Source organism: Rutidosis leptorrhynchoides, chromosome 1, assembly GCF_046630445.1.
Source record: "Rutidosis leptorrhynchoides isolate AG116_Rl617_1_P2 chromosome 1, CSIRO_AGI_Rlap_v1, whole genome shotgun sequence".
In the NCBI taxonomy this organism is placed as follows: Eukaryota; Viridiplantae; Streptophyta; class Magnoliopsida; order Asterales; family Asteraceae; genus Rutidosis; species Rutidosis leptorrhynchoides.
In genome coordinates, this window is record NC_092333.1 from 46,752,107 (window position 1) to 46,775,434 (window position 23,328).

Here is a 23,328-nt window from a genome sequence, read left to right on the forward strand (position 1 = left end):
AATATTCTTGTTACACCTAATATTGTTAAAAACTTAATTTCTGTCAAACAATTTAACAAATACAACAAATCTACTTTGAATTTAGACTTGGTGTCAGGAAAAAATCATGAACATAAATATCTTGTGTGCATAAAAAAATATGGAGATTTGGCTTACCATAATGTAGTGTCGGAAAAATATCCACTGGAAAATGGTGAAAGTCCACGTCGAAAGGATAAAGTATGAGATTGGAAACAAAGGGAATCTCTGCAAATAGAAAACCTTTTTCAGTCAAATTTGAAAATAGGAAAATTTCGAAGCTTGTATTAGAAAAATTGACATACCAAGTTATTAATGTTGTCTCAATAAACACGAGATTCACCAAGTGTACACATGATTTAATCTGCACCATAACAGGATAGTTACCAAAAAAAAAAAAAAAAGGCATGTATATGTATATATATTATTATTTGAACAAACAATTCGTAAACACAAACTAACCAGATCCATACTAGACTTTTTTCGGATAATAACTCGAATCTCGATAGCCCAAACGATAGAAAGCGTAAGCACAATCACACCTTACTGCTTCGGAAAAACAAAAAATGGTTGTTGCACTTATTATTTAATTGAGAAAGAAAAAATCTTGTTAGGGAGAAACCTGAATATTATCTGCAATATGATAGTGCTCGAGGTCGTTCCCTTTGACCAATAAAATCAAAAGAATTATTAAAATTTGTTAAATTTAGCTACTTCATAGCTGGATCTTATAGTAAATAATTTGACAAACGAAATCATTCACTCACCAGCATCTCGGAAATGCTTCTTGCAGCCATATACTGACAGCACAAATCCTATCTGCAATTAAATAAGAAGTACATCAAGAATGTAAGAAATGTAATTGTATAAAATAAAATGAAAATATAAAATGAGAGCTAAGAGGGCGTGCTCAAGTGGAATTCGAGCAACTTACAAATGCGCTAAATACGGAGTATGTATGAAAAGCTGATAGGGTTCGAGATGAATGGTATTGGAACCTTGCAAATACAGGGAAATTTCACTACAAAAAGATTGGCGAGTTTAATTGATGACATGACTCTGCTGGACAACCGAACTAGGATCGAAACTCTAAAAAATTATTTGGTCCCATGTAAAGTCGAGGTCTTCACGTGGAGGGTGTTAAAAAACGACTCCCAACGCGGGTTGACTTAGACAAATGCAAGATTGATTAGATTCAGTGCGGTGTCCGGTTTGTGATGATGGAATCGAAACCATCGGGCACTCTCTCATTCTCTGCCGTCACGCGTTGGACGTATGGGAACGAGTGTATAGATGGTGGGGATTTGTATCGGTGACAAACCTAAGTTTAAATGAGTCTCTTCCCGGATCTTGTAATCGATTCTATCTTCATTAGGGATACTTTTGTGGCAAGCGACGGAATGGGCGTGTGCCTACTTGATATGGCGGAATCGAAACCAAAAGGTTTTTTCGGGCAAGTGTTGGAACGGACCGGCGACACTCATGAAAATTCAACTCACAACGTTCGAATGGTTCTCAAATCGGGTTAAAAGCTTGAAGATCGAGTGGTTGGATTGGTTATCCAATCCGTGTTCTTTTGCAATTTGATGTGGTTGTATGTTTATGTTAATAAATATTTAGTTTGGTTGGGATCTTACCAACTTAGCTCTCGAGTATCTGTGTAACAGCTTCGATGTAATGGGCTAGGCTCCCATTTAGCCCTTCATGTTTATATAATGTATCGCTTTTCGGGGAAAAAAAAAAAAGGAAAATGATTTTTTGAACTACCAAATCCCCCTACCAAATAGGATTTTGACAAGTGTATTTTCTTTTTGATTATTATATAATCTTTTATGTTATGTCGAATATACCCATTCCACTAAATTAGGAAACAAATTCCTGGAGCACGATTAATACTGTTTGCAATTAATTAGAATTATTTATATTTTTTTTTCAGCAAAAAAAGAAAATTTATATTTATGTTTCCCGGAAAAAAAAAAAACCCTAATAATATATTTTGGGTATAGGGCTATTTTACTGACTGCACTTTTCTTTGACATTGATAATTGCTAAAAAGCTTCCAGGTATCATCCAAGAACCTTTTTTTATATTCATGTCCACTAGTAAGTTGTATTTAATTATATTATAGAATTAATAGAATCGTTGTGTTATCTTTTCTTGACTACATGTTATGATAATATTTAATTTAAAATTAAATTAATATATTAATTGTAAGTTTTATGTATTGCTCTCTGATTTAGATTTAGCATTATATAATTGTTTGATGATTAAATATTATTAATTTCTAAACCGAGCACTTGTACGAATAGTTTATGTTGTTCATTGAACTTTATTGCACTTGATATTTGTATTAGATAGATTGCTAGTGTAGCCTAATTAATTTTTCGCTTGATATATCTAGCTCGTAAAATTATTAGATACTAATATGATCTTTTCGTTCATATTTAGTAATGGCAGATTTGCATGTGGAATCGACAGTTCAAGATAACACGGATCATAGTCCTCAAAATAACGAGGATGTACAAAAATGTCATGTAGTCGTTCCCACTACTGGGATGAAATTTGAATCGGAAGATGAGATTTATAGTTTCTACAATAATTATGCCTACCAAATGGGTTTTGGAGTTCGTATATCAAGTAAAAGGAAAAAGCCTCATAAAACATACTATGCGCTTGGATGTCATAAAAGAGGTGTCTATGAGTCAAAGGCCGAATCCAGCAAGCAAAGCAAGTCTTGTAAGACAGATTGTCCAGCAAAAATTAGTGTGATAGTTGATTATGATGGAACATGCGCCATCTCATGTGTTTCTTTGGAGCATAATCATGCTTTAAGCCCCAAAAAATCACGATTTCAACGATCTCATAAGAAAATTGATTCGTACTCTAAGAGAAGACTTGAGTTAAATGATAGTGCTGGAATTCCACTAGCAAAAATTTTTCATTCCCTAGTAGTTGAAGCTGAAGGATATGAAAACTTGGCATTCGGTGAGAGAGATTGTAGAAACTACATTGCAAAGGCAAGACAATTAAGACTTGGGAAGGGGGATGCCGAAGCACTACGTGATTATTTTGTTCGTATGCAAAAAAGAAGTACAAATTTTTTTTATGTGATTGATATGGATGATGAAGGACGTTTGAAAAATGTATTTTGGGCCGATGCAAGGTCTAGAGCAGCATACCAGTTATTCGGAGATGTCGTGTTTTTTGACAGCACATATTTGACTAACAAATATAATATGCCTTTTGCTCCTTTTGTTGGAGTGAATCACCATGGACAATTTATGTTATTTGGGTGTGGTTTAGTTTCACGAGAGGATACGGAAACGTATGTATGGTTATTAAAGTCATGGTTAGAATGCATGGATGGACATGCACCAAAAGCAATAATAACATACCAGTGTCGAGCAATTCAAGGAGCTGTGGCACATGTATTCCCCGATTCTCTTCATCGTCTTTGCCTTTGGCATATTATGAAAAAGGTCCCAGAAAAATTGGGCAAGTTGAATCAATATAAAGCAATAAAGAAGACATTAAAATCTCTTGTATATGAGTCTATACAGTCTCAAGAGTTTGAGGATGGGTGGTCCCAAATGATAAAAGAGTACGCCCTTGATAAGAATGACTGGTTATGCTCATTGTTTGATGATCGAAAGCGTTGGGTACCATTGTATGTCAAGGTAATATTTTGGGCAGGGATGTCTACTACACAAAGAAGTGAAGGTATGAATGCTTTCTTTGACGATTACGTTAATTCTAAAACATCTTTGCGACAATTTGTTGAACAATATGACAATGCACTAAAAAGCAAGAAAGAGAAAGAAACTAAGGCTGATTTCGACTCTCTCAATGCGTCATATAAATTGATGACTGGATTCCACTTTGAAAAACAATTTCAAGCATCCTACACTAACGCGATGTTTAAGTTAGTTCAGATTGAGCTACAGTGTATGCTGTTTTGCAATCACTCACTACTAAAAACACACGGTACAATATCTACGTTTAATGTTACGGATATTCTCCGAGGAAAACGTGGAGAATTGAAAAGAAAAGTTGTATACACCGTGAGTTTTGATGAAGTTGGACGTGATATTCAATGTTCTTGTCATTTGTTTGAGTTTCGGGGGATTATTTGTAGGCATATGATGAAGATCTTGATTGAAAAGGATGTTAAGGAAATTCCTTCGTGCTATATTTTGTCTAGATGGAGAAAAGATTTAAAACATCGACACTACCACGTGATCAATTGTTACGAAGATTTGAAGAGTGGAGGGCACGCTAAACAATTTGAACAATTGTGTTCTTCTTTTTATGAAGTTGCACATATTGCTAATTCACAAGAAAAATATGATTATCTACTAAAATGTATTGCTTTGGCAAAAGAAAAGTTGTCTGATGATTCGAGTTGGAGTGTTAATACCAACACAAATACTATATCACAAGATGCTCATATTGTTTCGGAGCCGAAGAAACCCTTATTACCGCCCGCACAAGTACGTAGTAAAGGGCATCCACCAACAAAGAGGAAGGAATCAAAGATAGAACAGGTTACAAAAAAGAAGAGAAAGATAAATGTAAGACCATGCTCATATGTTTTATTATCTTTTATATTAATATGGGTGACATACTTTATGATTTACTCATCAATTACTATATTGTAGGTACATGAAGCAAATGGTATAAGTTCTGTCAATGACAATATATATAGGCGAAGCTACGACTTTGATCTCAATCATTAACTGTCCAAGAACTCTTGAAATATTGATGAATTTTTTTTATGCTTTTTAATTCTATCCGTTGTTTTCCTAGGTAAAATAAATGCCAGCAAGTGTATTCATACTCGTGAATTGATTTGTATTTCGTAATTCCATACTGATTATTGTTTTTACTAATTTTATTCCATTAAACGTGAATGAATTACAGTATGTTTGGTACATCCTTCAATTGCATGCTTTGTATTTTGTCTATAATATAGTCTAAAAGTAGCTCTACTAACCATCTTCTTCTTCTTTAAAGATATCTATCTATCTATTACATTCTATAAATCGCGAATATTAATCCTAGGTGTCAATCATTAAGTACTCCTTAATCACAACATGCTGACGTGTAAAGCTCATAATTAATCATAATTAACACTAATTAATCAAATAATTTCCACACTGTCATCTTGAATCGACCAAGAAAAAACACGCAGCAGAAATCCCAATCATGGTCATCTTCATTTTCTCCTTTCAGTTTTCCAGATGAAAACCGCCCCATATTATTCCGCATCTTCATCTTCATTTTCTCCATAAAAATACCGATCTTTAAAACTGACTGATATCGATCTGTCAAACTTCTTCCAGTAAATCAGAGAAATCAAATTCTATCTTACAAGATATACCGATCTTTGAAACTTCGGTTGTTGCCGAAGATTATGGCTGTCAGTTCGATCTCTACATCTCTGCAACCTCCAGTAAGTCATTCCCCCTTTTTTGAAATACTAACCCTAGCTTTATCGATTTATGCATTTAATCTTATTTATGAAAAATTTTGCTAGATGATGTTCAACCTATTTATTTTTATTTTTATTCAAATTTTACTTCTACTTTTTAGATATGGGTTTCGATGGAGGTTGTTGATCGAGTCAGAATTGTGTTTAGTAATGAAGGTGAGATTGAACATCTTTTTTTGTGATTTTTAATTGATTAATTTAATATGTTAATTTGTAACATTGATGTAAAAATTTCTTGAGTCTGATTGAATTGAAATGGTTGTGTTTATTTTGGTCAAAAAACAATTGTGTGAGTATAGTTAAAATCATAGACGTTGATCAAATTTAGTAACATGACTATTAAGTTTGGGATGAATTTATCAGTTCAGAATTTTTCACTCATAGGATCGTGCTACTGTATTTAAATTCTTATCATTTTAGTAACATGACTATTAAGTTTTGTATGAAATTATCAGTTTAGTAACATGACTATTAAGTTTGGTAGATGTTTGTGTCAGATTGAATTTGGAAATCACATCATTTAAAAAGTCATATACTTGATGTGCCTATAGCGAATGATGATCATTTACTCGTGTTGTTTCTATAGATCACAACCTGTATTGGAGAAGATTTCGCTTACAGATGATTAGCTAAAGCTTAGTTGATTTGGTCAGTTAGTACTTAGCATAATTCGCTAATGGTCAGTTAGTACTTCGCATAATTCGCTAATGGTCGGTAAGTACTTCGCTTAAGTGTTTACATGTAATATAGAAAAATGTATGACGTGCCTTATATTGTGTGAGTCATAAAGCCGATTATCACTAGATGAGATATTTTATCTATGTAGCACTCGCGAATCAACAAAGAAGAATAAGGAGTGAGCTCCAAGACAATAAAGTCAAGCAAGCTCATGAGAAATGTTCGCTTTTAATGGATGATGGAAGATGTGTTGGTAGGTAACAGGTCAAGTGGGTTGGGTTGACCTATTTGAGCATATTTCATCTTTTTATTTTTATTTTTTATACAAAGTATGCAAATTCATATATATTTTATTTACATTATATAAACTCACATCTTTTATGGTGGTCCAATAGGTGCATCAATCTTATATGTAATCATAGTTGCAATTTATAGAGCTTACTTCACTATAATTGGCTCGATGACTACAGGTTCTCTGGTGTCTTTCATTCTCTACATTATCAATGGTCGGTAATTCTAAAATTATAATTTGCTGGGGTAATGTTTTTTATTCTTCCAAAAAAAAAAAAAAATTTGATTACACTGCTTGAACACATGATTTGCACTCAACTCTTTCATTATTGTTTTTGTATCTCAATAAAAGATATACAAGAAAATGCTAATGATTTTGTTGCAACAACATCTACTCATGATACACACATTACTACAAGTTCTGCTGTCAATGGCTCACAACTGCTAAATGCTGAAGGTTTGTATTCTTGTGCGTATTCGTTTATTTTCTCAATCTTTTTTTTTTTTTTTTTTTTTTTTTTACAACAAGCCATTGCTTTTATGAAGCTTAAAATTGGACATCTACTATACTGAATGCAGGTGGTACTACTTTTTATGACGACCTTGGTGAATATGATAATATTTTCAATAGTTATGGAGCAAATTGTAAGGGAACACCAAGTGGGACCAATATAATAAGCTAAGGGGGCTGGGAATCGCAAGAATTTAATAGTCCTCCATTGAATGAGATAAGAAAGAAAGGTTCGGAAATGGTCGGATTAGCTGGATTGGTCTAAAATTTTTGATAAAACAACAGGAAAACCATGGGAGAACTTATACTAAGAACTTTGTCTACAAAGATTTCCTAAAGAACGTAAACACGCAACAAGTGTCAACTACAATACCTCTATTCATAGAATTCATTAGAAAACAACCGCATATTATAATTACTCTTCAAAACTTTTAGCAGTATCATAAACGCTAAATATTTCATTTATAGCCTTCTTATGATATGCATCTTCAACAGTCGGTATATCTAACAATTTCTTATGTAACAGTATGGACGGGATCACTCCTGTAGCAGATCTAAAACCCGGAGACAAACTCAAGACCATCAGAGCTATAATATATCGAACATGGCTGCACAGAATTCCACCAGAAGCCTGTACATTGATATATTTGTTGAGGTAATTGGTAATGATTGTTGTACATTCGATGATGAGGTAATTTTTAAGCACTTAAAAGGGCGATTCATGATATACATATTCTTTGTTTGTTGATCTTTTTGTCCGTAACTCATGTTTATAGCTTTCACATTTTATATTGTCATCCTTCGCCTCATTCATTTATTTATTAAATGGGATGGGATTATGATTCTGTAATAGTTCACAATAACTTGATTATGAACACTAAACTCTCAATAAACAATAGATACAAATTATATGAACAAAATTGAGAGAACACGAATGATATATAATATGAAAGACAAAGTAATCGTGCTTGAGAGATACAAAATACAATGAACATCGTACCCCTATTTATACAAGGTTAAACCAAATCTCCAAGATTTGGTTTCCAAAACTACTTGACTAAAAGATAGGAAAAGATAAACTAAAACTTATTAATATTCTAAATAAATCAGTGTTTATCTTCTAGAGATAATATCAAATCAAAACGTGATCTTCTAAATATTTATCCAGATCTCCAGAATTCCCATAGCTTCTTTACCAAGTAATTAAACCGTTCACACAAACAGATTCTGCAACTTGCATCTCCAGACTCTAACTTCCAGACTCTAACTTCCTGCAAAACATTTTGACTCATCAGATCTTATTCCAACAATCTCCCCCTATCTGATGATGTCAAAAACTACCTGTTCTTCTACTCCTTCAGTTTTGTAAGCTCCTTCTCAATCAACTTACACTTGCTCTTCATATATCTCATTTTCTTCAACATGGGCAACTTACCCTGCAAGTGTTTCAACAACTTAACTCTAAAAGGATGAGTCTGTTCAGTTGTGCACCTGGTCAACAATCCAAGCAACAAATTAATATCTGCACCTTCAAACTGATCCACTCTAATCAGCATTCTTAGATTTCCAGTCGTTTTGATCATTAAGGCATCCAAATACTCAACATAGCTTTCATTAATAAACTGCAAATGTTCTGGAACAGAGTATCTCCCAACATGACCTCTAAACCTTCTTTCTTTCATCTCCAAATTAAACATACCACAGAAAACCTCATAATCCTTCAAGCTGATAAATCCTTCTTCAAAAACCAAATGTACCAGCATATAAACTCTCTTCAACACTTCTTGCACAATAACTTGATCATCTGTATACTCCTGAATGCACACAGCTAACCCTTTCCATTCACAGAACCCTAAACGAACAATTTGGTTCAACTTAACTCTTAACCTCCTATCAGATAAGTGTGTCATAGTAAACAACAAAGTTACACCTTCAAGCTCTGATTTATCAATTTCAACCTTGACCACATCACCTTCATACCTTCTGAATTTAAATCTTTTGTTCATCTGGGCCCTTAGATCACCTTGCCTAGCAACAACCACAACAGTATTCTCCTGAACATCACCAACACCACTTATTTGAGTATCACCAGCAACAACCACCTGAGTATCAACAGCAACCACCATTTGAGTATCACCAACACCTCTATCAGCAATATTCTCCCCCTCAGCCTGATGCTCCAGCAATATTCTCCCCCTCAGCCTGATGCTCCCCCTCAATTTGAGCTCTCTTTGATTGCTCCCCCTCAACACTTGCATAACATGCATCTGCAGTACCTGTACCTGCATCATCTGACCTCTTTCTTTTCTCCCCCTTTTTGACATCATCTAAAGGCAGAGAAGATATGACCTTCCAAATTTCAGTTTGTTGATTTTTGAGGGAACAAATATCAGAAGCAAACCCAGTAAAGCATTGTCTCAGTTCATCAACACCAACCATCCTTTTCTCCAGCTCAGCCAACCTGTGATTAATTTCTGCAACAGACCCTGAATCACCTGCACTAGACAACCCCTGCATATCCCCAACCAACCTCCTTACCTCCAACAACTCATCTTTTGATACAAAATTATTATTAAAGTTAAGATTATTAATCTTAGACTGCACACCAGAGAGCTTGTCATCAAACTCCTTAGCCAACTTGGTCAAAGCCTGATGAAGGCCAACCATAGTGACTGGTGCCTCAGTCTGAGATGTAGTGCCAGAAGATAAGGGTAGGGTTGGTATGTCCTCACAGCCTTCCTGTTGTAAAGAAAGCTGATCCTTAGACATAGAAGATTTTGAGACCTGTATCTCACCCTGTGACATGAGTGTGATATTGGCAGCCTGTGCAAGAATGTGTAAGGATGGAACATTTTGGATGGGTAGTGACAGACTTAAGTCTGGGGTAGCAGTTGGCTTGGTCATTGTAGTAGGTTGTTGGATTTGTTTATTTGAGTCCAGGATTGGGACTTCTTTATGTAAGTCAACTGAGTGGGTTTTCTCAGCGACTGTAGTGTGGGTATCCAAGCTAACTAACCTACCAGGTTTAGGTTGGGTCAAAGCACTGCCTTCACCAACCTCTAGCAGAGGTGATGAAGTAGTACTAGAAGCACCTTGCCTAGTGAATTTTTGAGGTGAATTTACAAGTGCTGTAACATCTAGGGTTTTAAGTATGGTGGTATTCTCAATATGAACTGGTGAGTTCATAAGGTTGGTTAAATGGAGATTTTGTTCAGTAGCAGCGGGAGAAGATGGGTTAGAATGAGGTGGGATTTCCTCATTCATGTCCTCAGCCTGCTCTGTATGTGTAACATCATGGGATGGAGTATACCGTTAATTCCAATGATACCAAAAAGGCTCTCGTTATTGGTTTTAGCCCCAATAAGGCTCTAGTGTGCGGTTCATCCGCGGGTTACAAGCTTGTGTATTCAAAGTTGTTCCCTGTTTCGAAACAACCACACGTCGAGTAAAATTACCGAGCCAACTAAACCCGGTGTCGGTGTAGGGCGGAAAAGATACTCGAGAATGGCAATTTGTACAATCAATTCAATTCAATTCTGTGGTAACAACTCAGACTTCGATTGCTCAGAATCTGCAGGTTGGTCTGTACGGTCAAGATTGACCCAATGCATCATAACAGAAAGTTATCAAAAAGATTGACACAATCATTATCAAATTAATACTCCTGACCAAAATTTTCAAAAAAAAATAATTACCATTAACTCCCTTCATTAATACCAAATTTGACCCTTTTATTTTAGGAAATAGAATAAAGAAAAAAAAACTTTAACCTAAAAATGAAATTTAAAAAAAAACTTTATTTGACTGAAGAAGGACACAAATTTATACAAAAAAAAATACACTTGAGTAAACTTTCTCAGACTCTGAACAATATTACGTCACCCAGACTCTAAGAAAATAATTCAGACTCAAGAAATTTCATTACTGGACAACATTTCAGCTGATGGATTTAACATTCCAAGTTGTCCAAGAAGATAAAAATGCCTTTCTTCAGGAAGTGCTTTAGTGAAAATATCTGCCAATTGATCTTTTGTGCCAATATGTTTTAACACCACTTTGCCTTTCTCAACACAATCTCTTATAAAATGATGTCTGATCTCTATGTGCTTGGTCCTGGAATGAAACACTGGATTTTCAGTAATAGCAATAGCACTTTCATTATCACACATGATTGGAGTTTTGGTTAATGATAATCCAAAATCCAATAACTGATGTTGCATCCAAAGCAATTGAGCACAACAACTCCCTGCAGCTACATATTCAGCTTCTGCTGTTGAAGTAGCAACTGAATTCTGCTTTTTACTTGACCAGCTCACCAATTTGCCACCTAACAATTGACAACCACCAGATGTGCTTTTTCTGTCTAACTTACAACCTGCATAGTCTGCATCTGTATAACCGATTAGATCAAACCCTGAGTCTTTAGCATACCAAAGACCCAGGTTAGGAGTACCTTTCAGGTATCTAAAAATTCTTTTCACAGCCTTATAATGAGACTCTTTAGGATCTGACTGATAACGTGCACACATACATGTAGCAAACATTATATCAGGTCTACTAGCAGTTAAGTATAACAAAGATCCAATCATACCTCTATAGGTTGATTGACAAGTTGGTTTTCCAGATTCATCTTTATCAAGCTTTTCAGAAATACTCATTGGGGTTCTTAAAGTGGAACAATTTTTAAAACCAAACTTAGTAAGCATATCAGAAACATAATTACTTTGGTTAATAAAAATACCCTCTTGACTTTGCTTAATTTGAAGCCCAAGAAAATAGTTTAGAGTACACAAATTACTCATCCTATATTCTTTTGACATTATATCTGAAAACCATTTTCTCAAAGTTGGATTAGTAGACCCAAAAATAATGTCATCAACATAAATTTGAACCAGTAACACATCACCTTTCTCCTTTTTGATGAATAGAGTCTTGTCAATAGCTCCTCTAGAAAATTTCTTTTCTAGAAGAAATGTTGACAGAGTATCATACCAGGCTCTGGGAGCTTGTTTCAGACCATACAAAGCTTTCTTCAACCTGTAAACATGCTTTGGAAACTTCTTATTTTTGAAACCAGGAGGTTGTTTCACATACACCTCTTCTTGCAAAATACCATTCAGAAAAGCACTCTTCACATCCATTTGAAACACCACAAAGTCTTTATCTGAGGCATAAGCTAGAAACAATCTGATTGCTTCAATTCTAGCAACAGGAGCAAATGTCTCATCATAATCTATACCTTCTTCTTGTCTATACCCTTGAGCCACCAACCTTGCTTTGTTTCTAACCACAATACCATCTTTATCAACCTTGTTTCTATAAACCCACTTAGTGCCAATTGCAGTTTTACCTTCAGGTTTTGGAACCAATTCCCACACATCATTTCTTTCAAACTCTGTCAATTCTTCAGTCATAGCTTCAGCCCAATCATTATCTGACAATGATTCATCTACTTCTTTGGGTTCAATGAGTGAAAGAAAATTTGAGAAGAAACAATAATTAGCAATTGCAAAATCAGACACAGGTGTCTGAGATGAAGAACCAGTTTTAGGTAAACCAGTAGGATCTACAACATAATCTTCAAGATGCTTTGGAATAACAATATTTCTAGAAGATTTTCTAATAGGAACAACAGGATTCACAGTAGTATTGGAAGGTTGATCATCTTCATGAATAACAATTGGCTCATCTTCTTGTTGAACTTCTTCAGTGAGAGCATTATCTGCAGAATGTTTCAGTCCAGACAAATTAAATTCATCTGTCTCAGACTCTGAATCTAGAGTCTGAGTATTGTTACCAGAAATTAAATTTGACAATTCACCAAGTGCAGAATGCTCAGAACTAGAGGATTGATCCATTTCAATGGGACTTTCATCAAAGGAAACATTAATGGATTCTTCAATCTTCATCCTCCTCTTATTATACACTCTATATGCTTTAGACACAGAAGAATAACCAATAAACACACCTTCATCAGATTTTGGCCTCATCTTTTCAAGCTGATCCCTTTGATTCAAAATATAGCACTTACATCCAAATACATGAAAGTAATGAATAGTAGGCACCTTTTTATGATACAATTCATAGGGAGTTTTGCCATGTCTCTTCACAATTAATGACCTGTTTTGAGTATAACAAGCTGTATTGACAGCTTCTGCCCAGAATCTGAGTGCAACATTTGATTGACATAACATGGTTCTGGCTGCCTCAATAAGTGTTCTATTTCTTCTCTCAGCAACTCCATTCTGTTGTGGAGTTCTAACAGCTGAGAAATTTTGACCAATTCCAGATTCTTCACAAAATTCAATTAAAGTAACATTCTTGAACTCAGTGCCATGGTCACTTCTCAATTGTTTAACAAGAACACCTTTTTGAACCTGCTCTTTCTTGATTAAATTAATGATTTCTTCAGGAGCATCACTCTTTGCAGCTAAAAAGATAACCCAGGTAAACCTTGAATACTCATCAACAACAACCAAAGTGTATCTTTTCCCACCTAGACTACTAGTGTTCATTGGACCAAAAAGATCCATATGAAGCATATGAAGTGGATCACTAATAGTAGCTAGGGATTTTGAGGGAAACTTTGTTTTGGTTTGTTTACCCATAATGCAAGCAGAACAAGGTTTATCTTTCTTGAAAGGTTGCTGAGGCAAACCTCTAACAAGCTTCTTTTTAGAAAGCTCATTAATATTTTTAAAATTCAGATGAGATAGCCTTTTATGCCAAAGCCAATTAAGTTCTGGAACAGACTGAGAATACAAGCATGTTTCAATTTCAGAATCAACAGAATCCAAATCCAGCATATACACATTTTGAAATCTCCAGGCAACAAGAGTTGGTCTTCCTTTAGGATCATAAATAATTCCAGCTTTCTTTCTTATTCTGATCTCACAATCTTCATCAGCAATTTGACTCACACTTAGCAGATTATGCTTTAACCCTTCAACTAAAGCAACTTTCTTGAATGACACACTTCCAGCAATAACAGTACCATAACCAATAGTTTTTGCAACAGAATTATCACCATATCTCACAGAAGGACCCTTTTCTTCTACAAACCCTACAAGATGCTCTTTGCATCCAGTCATGTGTCTTGAGCAACCACTGTCTAAATACCACTTATTACCCTGCTACACAAGACACAAGCAAAAGAAAAATGATTAAATCTTAGGGGGAACCCACTTTGCAGTGGGTTCAGATGGAGTGTATTTAACTCTCCATACAAAAGCTTTGTTACCAATCCAGATCAACTTATCCATCACTGTTTTCAAAACACCTTTATTTTCACAAACTTTAGGTTTCCATACCTTTTTGAAATTTTCAGGAAAACAAGATGATTTTGAGAATTTTTCTTGACCCTTTAATCTTTCATTAAGCTTTGAAATTCTCCTTTTCAATTTTTTAATAGTCTTAGCCTGTTTTGACTTTGACTTTCTTTTAGTTGACCATTTAGGATCTGGACAAGTGACACTATCAGAAGATGATTCAGTATCACTTATGCTACTTGATTCTTGGGTGTCAGATTCTAGGTCAGAACATACACTTTCACTTTTAGAGACTAAACTGTTAGAGTCTGAAGGTTTCAATAGTTCAGACTCTGATGGATTTCTACAGTCTAAAATTATAGTCTCTGAAGGTTTAACAGGTTCTAATGATTTTACAAACTCAGTTGATCTTACAAAAGCATTAGTTAAAATTTTTCTCTCACCATCAAATTTTATAAAAGTATTTGGTAAAATGTCAGGCTTAAATATAATAGGATCAACTTCCACATTATTATCTAATGTGTAGTTTTCACCAAGTATAGCTTTGACATCATTTGGTACTTGCTTAGCAATAGCATCAGAATTCTTTTTGGAAGAAACACACCAAGATTTGCAAATATTTTCATAATGGTTTGCCTTTTTAATTGATCTTCCTAATTCAGTATTTAACCGTTTAGTTTCTTCTGAATATGCCATTTTGTATGTGTCAAGTTCTACCTCACATTCTTTTAATACTTTAATTTCAGCATCTTTATCTTTGATGGTGTTCTTAAGCTCAATGATCTGTGTTCTTAACCTGTCACTATCTTCTAAGCACCAATTGAAATCAAGCAACAAATACTGAAACATTCTCACTTTTTCATTATTAAGATAGTTTACAAAGTTTTGTACCTTATAGGCAGAACCTTTGTTACAAGTAGAGTCTTTATCCATCTTCTCAATAGCTTTCAAATCTTCCTCAAACTTGCTAGACTCACTATCCTTTTCAATTATAGCCATCAGACACTTATCCTCTTCATCATCAGATGATGAATCTTCATCTTCCCATGCTTCTGTGTACAATGCTTTCTCCTGTTCTTTATTCTTCAACTTTTCTGCTTCACCTTTCATCTTCTTGTACTTGAGTTTATACTTTCTTGCTTTGTCAACAGGTTTGTTGAAACTTGAACCTCCTTCACTCTTGGACCAGCAATCAGCAGCTATATGACCTACCTTGCCACACTTGAAACATTTAGCTTTCTTTGGATCAAAAGAACTCTTGCCTTTACCCTTCTTAAAACCAAACTTCTTCTGCTCAATCCTTTGAGTCAAAAGAGCCACTTGACTTTCCAGATCCTGAATCTCCTCATCTACATCAGAATCACTATCATCAGAGGTCTCATCACATTCAGAATCAACCCTACTAGAGTAACTAGAGAACAATTGCTTGTTCTTCTTAGTAGTAGCTATCAATGCAGCTTCTGGATCTTTAACAACTCTCTTAGCATTGATCTTGTTCTTCAACTGTGATTCTTCAAAGTTTGACAATATGCCAAACAACTCACTTAGTTCATAAGTGTCTATCTTTTCACTGATTACCATTGATGTAATCACAGATTCAAAGTTTGAAGTTAACAGTTCAATGAACTTTTGACACAACACTTGTTGTGTTTTCTCTACACCAACACTTTCAAGATCATTAATCAGAACCTGGAATCTTGAATGAAGATCACTCAATGATTCTTTAGGCTGAGCAGCAAAATTTTCATAACACCTTATCAGATTCTTTTTCTTCTGAGTCTTAACAACTGTGACACCTTCATAGTCATTAAGCAAGAGATCCCACATAGCTTTTGCAGTTTTAGCATGACTGATCTTCCTGAGAATTGGAACAGTAACACCATTACCTATAATACTTCTTATCTTGCTATCAAGCTTGAACTTTATGGCTTCTGCTTCTGTCCACTTATCTCTTGGTTTTTCACGAAGATAAGCAGGTTGAGCAGAAGCAGTACTTGTAGCAGGAACAGCTTCAACCATTGTACCAGGTATAATAGGTCCTACTGTAAGGACTTGTTCAGCATCTTCATGAATCGAACCAAGAAACCATAGAACTTTTAGTTTCCAGGTTGCAAAGTCTGTGCCATCGAAAATTGGCACTCCTTTACCAGCCATAACTGGAGTTGGGATGGTACTGGAGGACATCTTTGAACAATATATGGATCGTTTTAAGATTACCGAATTGGATTTACACCAAACCCGCTCTGATACCAGTTAATAGTTCACAATAACTTGATTATGAACACTAAACTCTCAATAAACAATAGATACAAATTATATGAACAAAATTGAGAGAACACGAATGATATATAATATGAAAGACAAAGTAATCGTGCTTGAGAGATACAAAATACAATGAACATCGTACCCCTATTTATACAAGGTTAAACCAAATCTCCAAGATTTGGTTTCCAAAACTACTTGACTAAAAGATAGGAAAAGATAAACTAAAACTTATTAATATTCTAAATAAATCAGTGTTTATCTTCTAGAGATAATATCAAATCAAAACGTGATCTTCTAAATATTTATCCAGATCTCCAGAATTCCCATAGCTTCTTTACCAAGTAATTAAACCGTTCACACAAACAGATTCTGCAACTTGCATCTCCAGACTCTAACTTCCAGACTCTAACTTCCTGCAAAACATTTTGACTCATCAGATCTTATTCCAACATTCTGGATTTTTAAACTTTTATAGCCTAAAATTTCATACTATCTTCTGTGTCCATTGTAATTGTAATTATTTTTAAAGATATGTCTAAGAATTCACATGCTTGGATATTCTAAATTCATCTTATTGTATTATGTTGATTATGTAAGATGTATACTTGAATAAGTTTGTGTGCAGATGGTGATATGTTCTTAATTTCTTTGTGTGGCTTACCTTACTCAGAATCCAGTTTTAGTTATTACAAATGGTAAAGCTTAAATTGCAGACATAAGGTAAAGCAAATATGCGGCAATTACGAGGATATTTTTTTGAGCTACTTGGTGATACTTTTTCACCTGTTCCATTAAGGTCAGGGACCTGTGTCATTGCTCCATCCATGGTAAGTATATTCTTCCATTTTGACTTTTTAATTCACCAAATCATGTTTTTTACTTTGATATTTTTTTAAGTTTTTTTCATTTTGATGGCTGAGATTTCAGCATGATTTGTGGTACTAGAGCAGTAGAAGACATAAAAAGTACCATATAGTTAGCACATACATACGTGTTACATTGACTTATTGATTGCACAAATCTAATAGATAATTACTTCAATAATTTATATATTAGAAGTAATTTCAGGTTACCTTTTAATTGATTTCAAAGTTCCATGATTCGTAGGGTTTTTTTTTGCTATCGTAGTTAAAAAAAGGTGTGGAAGTAGGTGCCCCTTCTGGTCTCCTTTTTCATGCAGGCTCAAAGAGCTAAATTTTCTTATGGTGTAGCAAGAGTTTTTGACACTAAAGGGTCAAAACGTGTTTCGAAACGGGTTATTTCTTAGAGAGTTGAAAAAAATTGGCCTCGGTTGACCCACATACACGTCTCTTTTTTAATTTCAGGTGAACTTATGTCTTGATTATTACTATAAAATATGATAATTACTTCAATAATTTATATATTAGAAGTGATTAGTTTGAAGAAGAAGAAGAAGAAGAAGAAGAAGAAGAAGAAGAAGAAGAAGGGACAAGTGTTATGGAATGAGGTTGATTGTAATGAATTTCAACTGTTTTTCTAACTTTTAAAATTATGTATTGTATTTGAAGAGTAATGAATTTCAACTGTTTTTCTAACTTTTAAAATTATGTATTGTATTTACTCTGTACAAATCTGAAACTCTAACTTAAGTACATTATCAATTTACATGCAGTTATATGAATTTTCATTTGTCCAAACCTTATAATCATCTTCTTTGATTAGTGTGTTTTAGGAGTCTATTCCAAGACCAGTTCCCTGTAGATTATCTACAGGTTTAATTTAAGTTACCATTGCACTCTTTCTACTGAAGTCACTTTTATCTACAATTTTCTTTCTTCGGGTATGTTAACTTACTTTTGTTAATTCCCTAATCTTTAAGATGCATAATAACTAAAGGTGGCAAGATGGGTCGGTGGTGGAATGGAGACCGGGCACCGATTGCTCTTACAGTGACTTCGTTTTATCTTATAGGTCAAGTCGTTCAATTACAATTTCCATAAAGTTTCACATGTAGTTTTATTTCAACTATATTCATTTTTTTTACTATCATGGAGAAAATACATGAAATTTGGAGAAGTTTAAATGAACAGTAGATTGTTACATTGTAATTGTAATTCTTAATAACGTTTATAATAATAATAGTTTTAATACACAAATGTTATCAATATTGAAGTGTTTCTTCATTATAATTGTATCATACAGCTAAGCTAATCAGTCTCATACTACGTTTTCGAATGCTATTTTTTAGAGCTGTCGTGCAACGCACGGGCTCTTAAATCTAGTTAGTAAAATAAAAAATAAAAAATGATTTAGTTTTGAATATGCAGTTACCTACACCTTTTGACTTTCAAAAATAGATCATTCGTATTTATGTGTAACTGAATGTATATTACGTTCCATGTGTAATTAATTATAAGGGTAGTTTAGGCATACAATTAAGATATAGAAATTAAATAAAAAATAAATAAAAGGGAATACACATTTCTTCTTAATAAAAACCTAGAGTTCTCGTTAGAAAATTCTTGTATGAATACAAATTTTTTCTAGTGAAATGCTATGGTCACAAAAAATTTACAAACAAAATCCCACAAACTGACGTGGCCATCTGATCTGTAGACGATTTTTCTAAGGATCTTAGGTCGCTTGAACTCTAAACTAGAGGCGGAATACACTAGAAAAGGGTTAAACCGAGATATGAGTCGTTTTGGGATCGAATTGGTCAAACCTAGAGCAAAACCTAGATTAGATCGACTCCTAGACGATATATTTCGGTGGTATATGATGTTAGGGTTCTCTGGAGACGAAAACCTACGGCTTAGGGTGAATGGGACGAGTAACCTCATCAAAGAAGTCTAAACCCGTATATATAGTGAACACAGACACACTCGGTCGAGTGTCTGTGTCTACACGGTCGACTGACTGACATAGTCGGTCGAGTGTCTATACACACTCGGTCGACTGTGTATAGTTTAAACATATTGATCACTTGATAAATTAAGTATGCACAAACACAAATATAATCAATTGTCTCAAGTAAACATTATTACATAACCGAAACGTGTTAAACATAAAAACGGATAACGGCTGGGGATTCATGCACCAACAAACTCCCCCTAAGACCTAGCCGTTACAATAAAGCATTCGGTTATCAATCCGTATAAGGATCTGTCACCCAGTTCTTCAGATAGCAAAGTTTAACAACTCTGCAATACTGTTCAGCTTGCACACGATTCTCTGGGCGATACAGCATCCTATTGTAGTAAAGGGTAAACATATCTTCTTCACAGCAGTTTCTCAACCAAACTAGATCTAGAACCCTTATACTATCATTTTCATCTCCTCCATCCTTGTCTAACACAATCACCGCTTCCTCCGAGCGTTCATCATAATACCACCAACGAAAACGAGGACTGAAGTGCTGCGGCATCTTCCTCAGAGGAACCTTCCGCATATACCTCACAGGTTGATATTTTACTATCTTCCTTCTGACCCCTGTTTTCTTGTTCGTTCGATAAGAGATCTTCGAAAACTGAGGATGAAAACCTATGAAATTAGGTGACTGATATGATCTCCTTATCTTACGAACCAAAATATCAGGAACTCCACAATAATCCTGATACAACATCTTAAGCCTGGCTACCTGCATAAACTCAAAATAAGGTAACGTTTTGAACTCATATGGAGATTTGATATAATCCACTCCATGTTCTTTCTTGATCGCATATATATCAAATTCTTTAATATAAGCCCAGGAAATTATCTTTCCCTTAGCACCTAAACTCTCACAGTGCTCGATAAACTTCAAAAATTGCGGCTCCACCGTAGGCTTCATCACATACTGAAATGTCCCGTTCATATTGATTATAAACATTCCATATTAATTGATTTCGTTGCGAGGTTTTGACCTCTATATGAGACGTTTTTCAAAGAGTGCATTCATTTTTAAAACAACCATAACCTTTATTTTATCAATAAAGGTTTCAAAAGCATTACGTAGATTATAAAATAATGATAATCTAAAATATACTGTTTACACACGACCATTACATAATGGTTTACAATAGAAATATATTACATCGACATATGTTTCTTGAATGCAGTTTTTACATAATATCATACAAACATGGACTCCAAATCTTGTCCTTATTTTAGTATGCAACAGCGGAAGCTCTTAATATTCACCTGAGAATAAACATGCTTTAAACGTCAACAAAAATGTTGGTGAGTTATAGGTTTAACCTATATATATCAAATCGTAACAATAGACCACAAGATTTCATATTTCAATATACATCCCATACATAGAGATAAAAATCATTCATATGGTGAACACCTGGTAACCGACATTAACAAGATGCATATATAAGAATATCCCCATCATTCCGGGACACCCTTCGGATATGATATAAATTTCGAAGTACTAAAGCATCCGGTACTTTGGATGGGGTTTGTTAGGCCCAATAGATCTATCTTTAGGATTCGCGTCAATTAGGGTGTCTGTTCCCTAATTCTTAGATTACCAGACTTAATAAAAAAGGGCATATTCGATTTCGATAATTCAACCATAGAATGTAGTTTCACGTACTTATGTCTATTTTGTAAATCATTTATAAAACCTGCATGTATTCTCATCCCAAAAATATTAGATTTTAAAAGTGGGACTATAACTCACTTTCACAGATTTTTACTTCGTCGGGAAGTAAGACTTGGCCACTGGTCGATTCACGAACCTATAACAAATATGTACATATATATCAAAGTATATTCAAAATATATTTACAACACTTTTAATACATTTTGATGTTTTAAGTTTATTAAGTCAGCTGTCCTCGTTAGTAACCTACAACTAGTTGTCCAACGTTAGATGTACAGAAAAAAATTGATATATATTATCTTGAATCAATCCACGACCCAGTGTATACACGTCTCAGGCTAGATCACAACTCAAAGTATATATATTTTTGGAATCAACCTCAACCCTGTATAGCTAACTCCCACATTACTGCATATAGAGTGTCTATGGTTGTTCTAAATAATATATACACATGGTTCGATATAATATGTCAAAACATTTGCATACGTGTCTATGGTATCCCAAGATTACATAATATATTAGAATACATGTATAATACAATATAAGTTAGCTAGGATATGATTAATATAGATTTGTTACCAATTTTCACGTTGCTACAACAAGAAAAATTATCCAATCTTGTTTTACCCATAACTTCTTCATTTTAAATCCGTTTTGAGTGAATCAAATTGCTATGGTTTCATATTGAACTCTATTTTATGAATCTAAACAGAAAAAGTATAGGTTTATAGTTGGAAATATAAGTTACAAGTCATTTTTGTAAAGGTAGTCATTTCAGTCGAAAGAACGACGTCTAGATGACCATTTTAGAAAACATACTTCCACTTTGAGTTTAATCATGATTTTTGGATATAGTTTCATGTTCATAAGAAAAATCATTTTCTCAGAAGAACAACTTTTAAATCAAAGTTTATCATAGTTTTTAATTAACTAACCCAAAACAGCCCGCGGTGTTACTACGACGGCGTATGTCCGGTTTTATAGTGTTCTTCGTGTTTCCAGGTTTTAAATCATTAAGTTAGCATATCATATAGATATAGAACATGTGTTTAGTTGATTTTAAAAGTCAAGTTAGAAGGATTAACTTTTGTTTGCGAATAAGTTTAGAATTAACTAAACTATGTTCTAGTGATTACAAGTTTAAACCTTCGAATAAGATAGCTTTATATGTATGAATCGAATGATGTTATGAACATCATTACTACCTCAACTTTTCTGGATAAAGCTACTGGAAATGAGAAAAATGGATCTAGCTTCAAAGGATCCTTGGATGGCTTGAAAGTTCTTGAAGCAGAATCATGACACGAAAACAAGTTCAAGTAAGATTTCCACTCGAAATAAGATTGTTATAGTTATAGAAATTGAATCAAAGTTTGAATATGAGTATTACCTTGTATTAGAAAGATATCTTACTATAAATAAGAAAGATTTCTTGAGGTTGGATGATCACTCTACAAGATTGGAAGTAAGCTAGACAACTTTGAAGTATTCTTGATTTTATGAAACTAGAACTTGTAGAATTTATGAAGAACACTTAGAAATTGAAGATAGAACTTGAGAGAGATCAATTAGATGAAGAAAATTGAAGAATGAAAGTGTTTGTAGGTGTTTTTGGTCGTTGGTGTATGGATTAGATATAAAGGATATGTAATTTTGTTTTCATGTAAATAAGTCATGAATGATTACTCATATTTTTGTAATTTTATGAGATATTTCATGCTAGTTGCCAAATGATGGTTCCCACATGTGTTAGGTGACTCACATGGGCTGCTAAGAGCTGATCATTGGAGTGTATATACCAATAGTACATACATCTAAAAGCTGTGTATTGTACGAGTACGAATACGGGTGCATACGAGTAGAATTGTTGATGAAACTGAACGAGGATGTAATTGTAAGCATTTTTGTTAAGTAGAAGTATTTTGATAAGTGTCTTGAAGTCTTTAAAAAGTGTATGAATACGTATTAAAACACTACATGTATATACATTTTAACTGAGTCGTTAAGTCATCGTTAGTCGTTACATGTAAGTGTTGTTTTGAAACCTTTAGGTTAACGATCTTGTTAAATGTTGTTAACCCATTGTTTATTAAATCAAATGAGATGTTAAATTATTAAATTATCATGATATCATGATGTATTAATATATCTTAATATGATATATATACATTAAATGTCGTTACAACGATAATCGTTACATATATGTCTCGTTTCAAAATCATTAAGCTAGTAGTCTTGTTTTTACATATGT

The 23,328-nt window shown here is 34.1% G+C and overlaps 1 protein-coding gene and 1 long non-coding RNA gene across 3 annotated transcripts; both read left to right on the forward strand.

Moving 5' to 3' along the window:
* Positions 1-2,468: 2,468 nt before the first annotated feature.
* Positions 2,469-4,754, forward strand: LOC139865623 (protein FAR1-RELATED SEQUENCE 6-like). The gene is made up of 2 exons (XM_071853731.1): positions 2,469-4,589; positions 4,677-4,754. Exons 1-2 carry the CDS (start codon positions 2,469-2,471, stop codon positions 4,752-4,754), a joined length of 2,199 nt encoding a protein of 732 aa, XP_071709832.1.
* Positions 4,755-5,241: 487 nt separating this feature from the next.
* On the forward strand, positions 5,242-7,786 carry LOC139859584 (uncharacterized). Of its 2 annotated transcripts, XR_011763169.1 has the most exons (6): positions 5,242-5,470; positions 5,611-5,665; positions 6,096-6,223; positions 6,336-6,440; positions 6,583-6,935; positions 7,058-7,786. It is a non-coding gene; the product is annotated as an uncharacterized lncRNA (long non-coding RNA). The 2 variants fall into 2 exon arrangements; XR_011763168.1 differs by having other exon boundaries at positions 6,336-6,935.
* Positions 7,787-23,328: the final 15,542 nt, after the last annotated feature.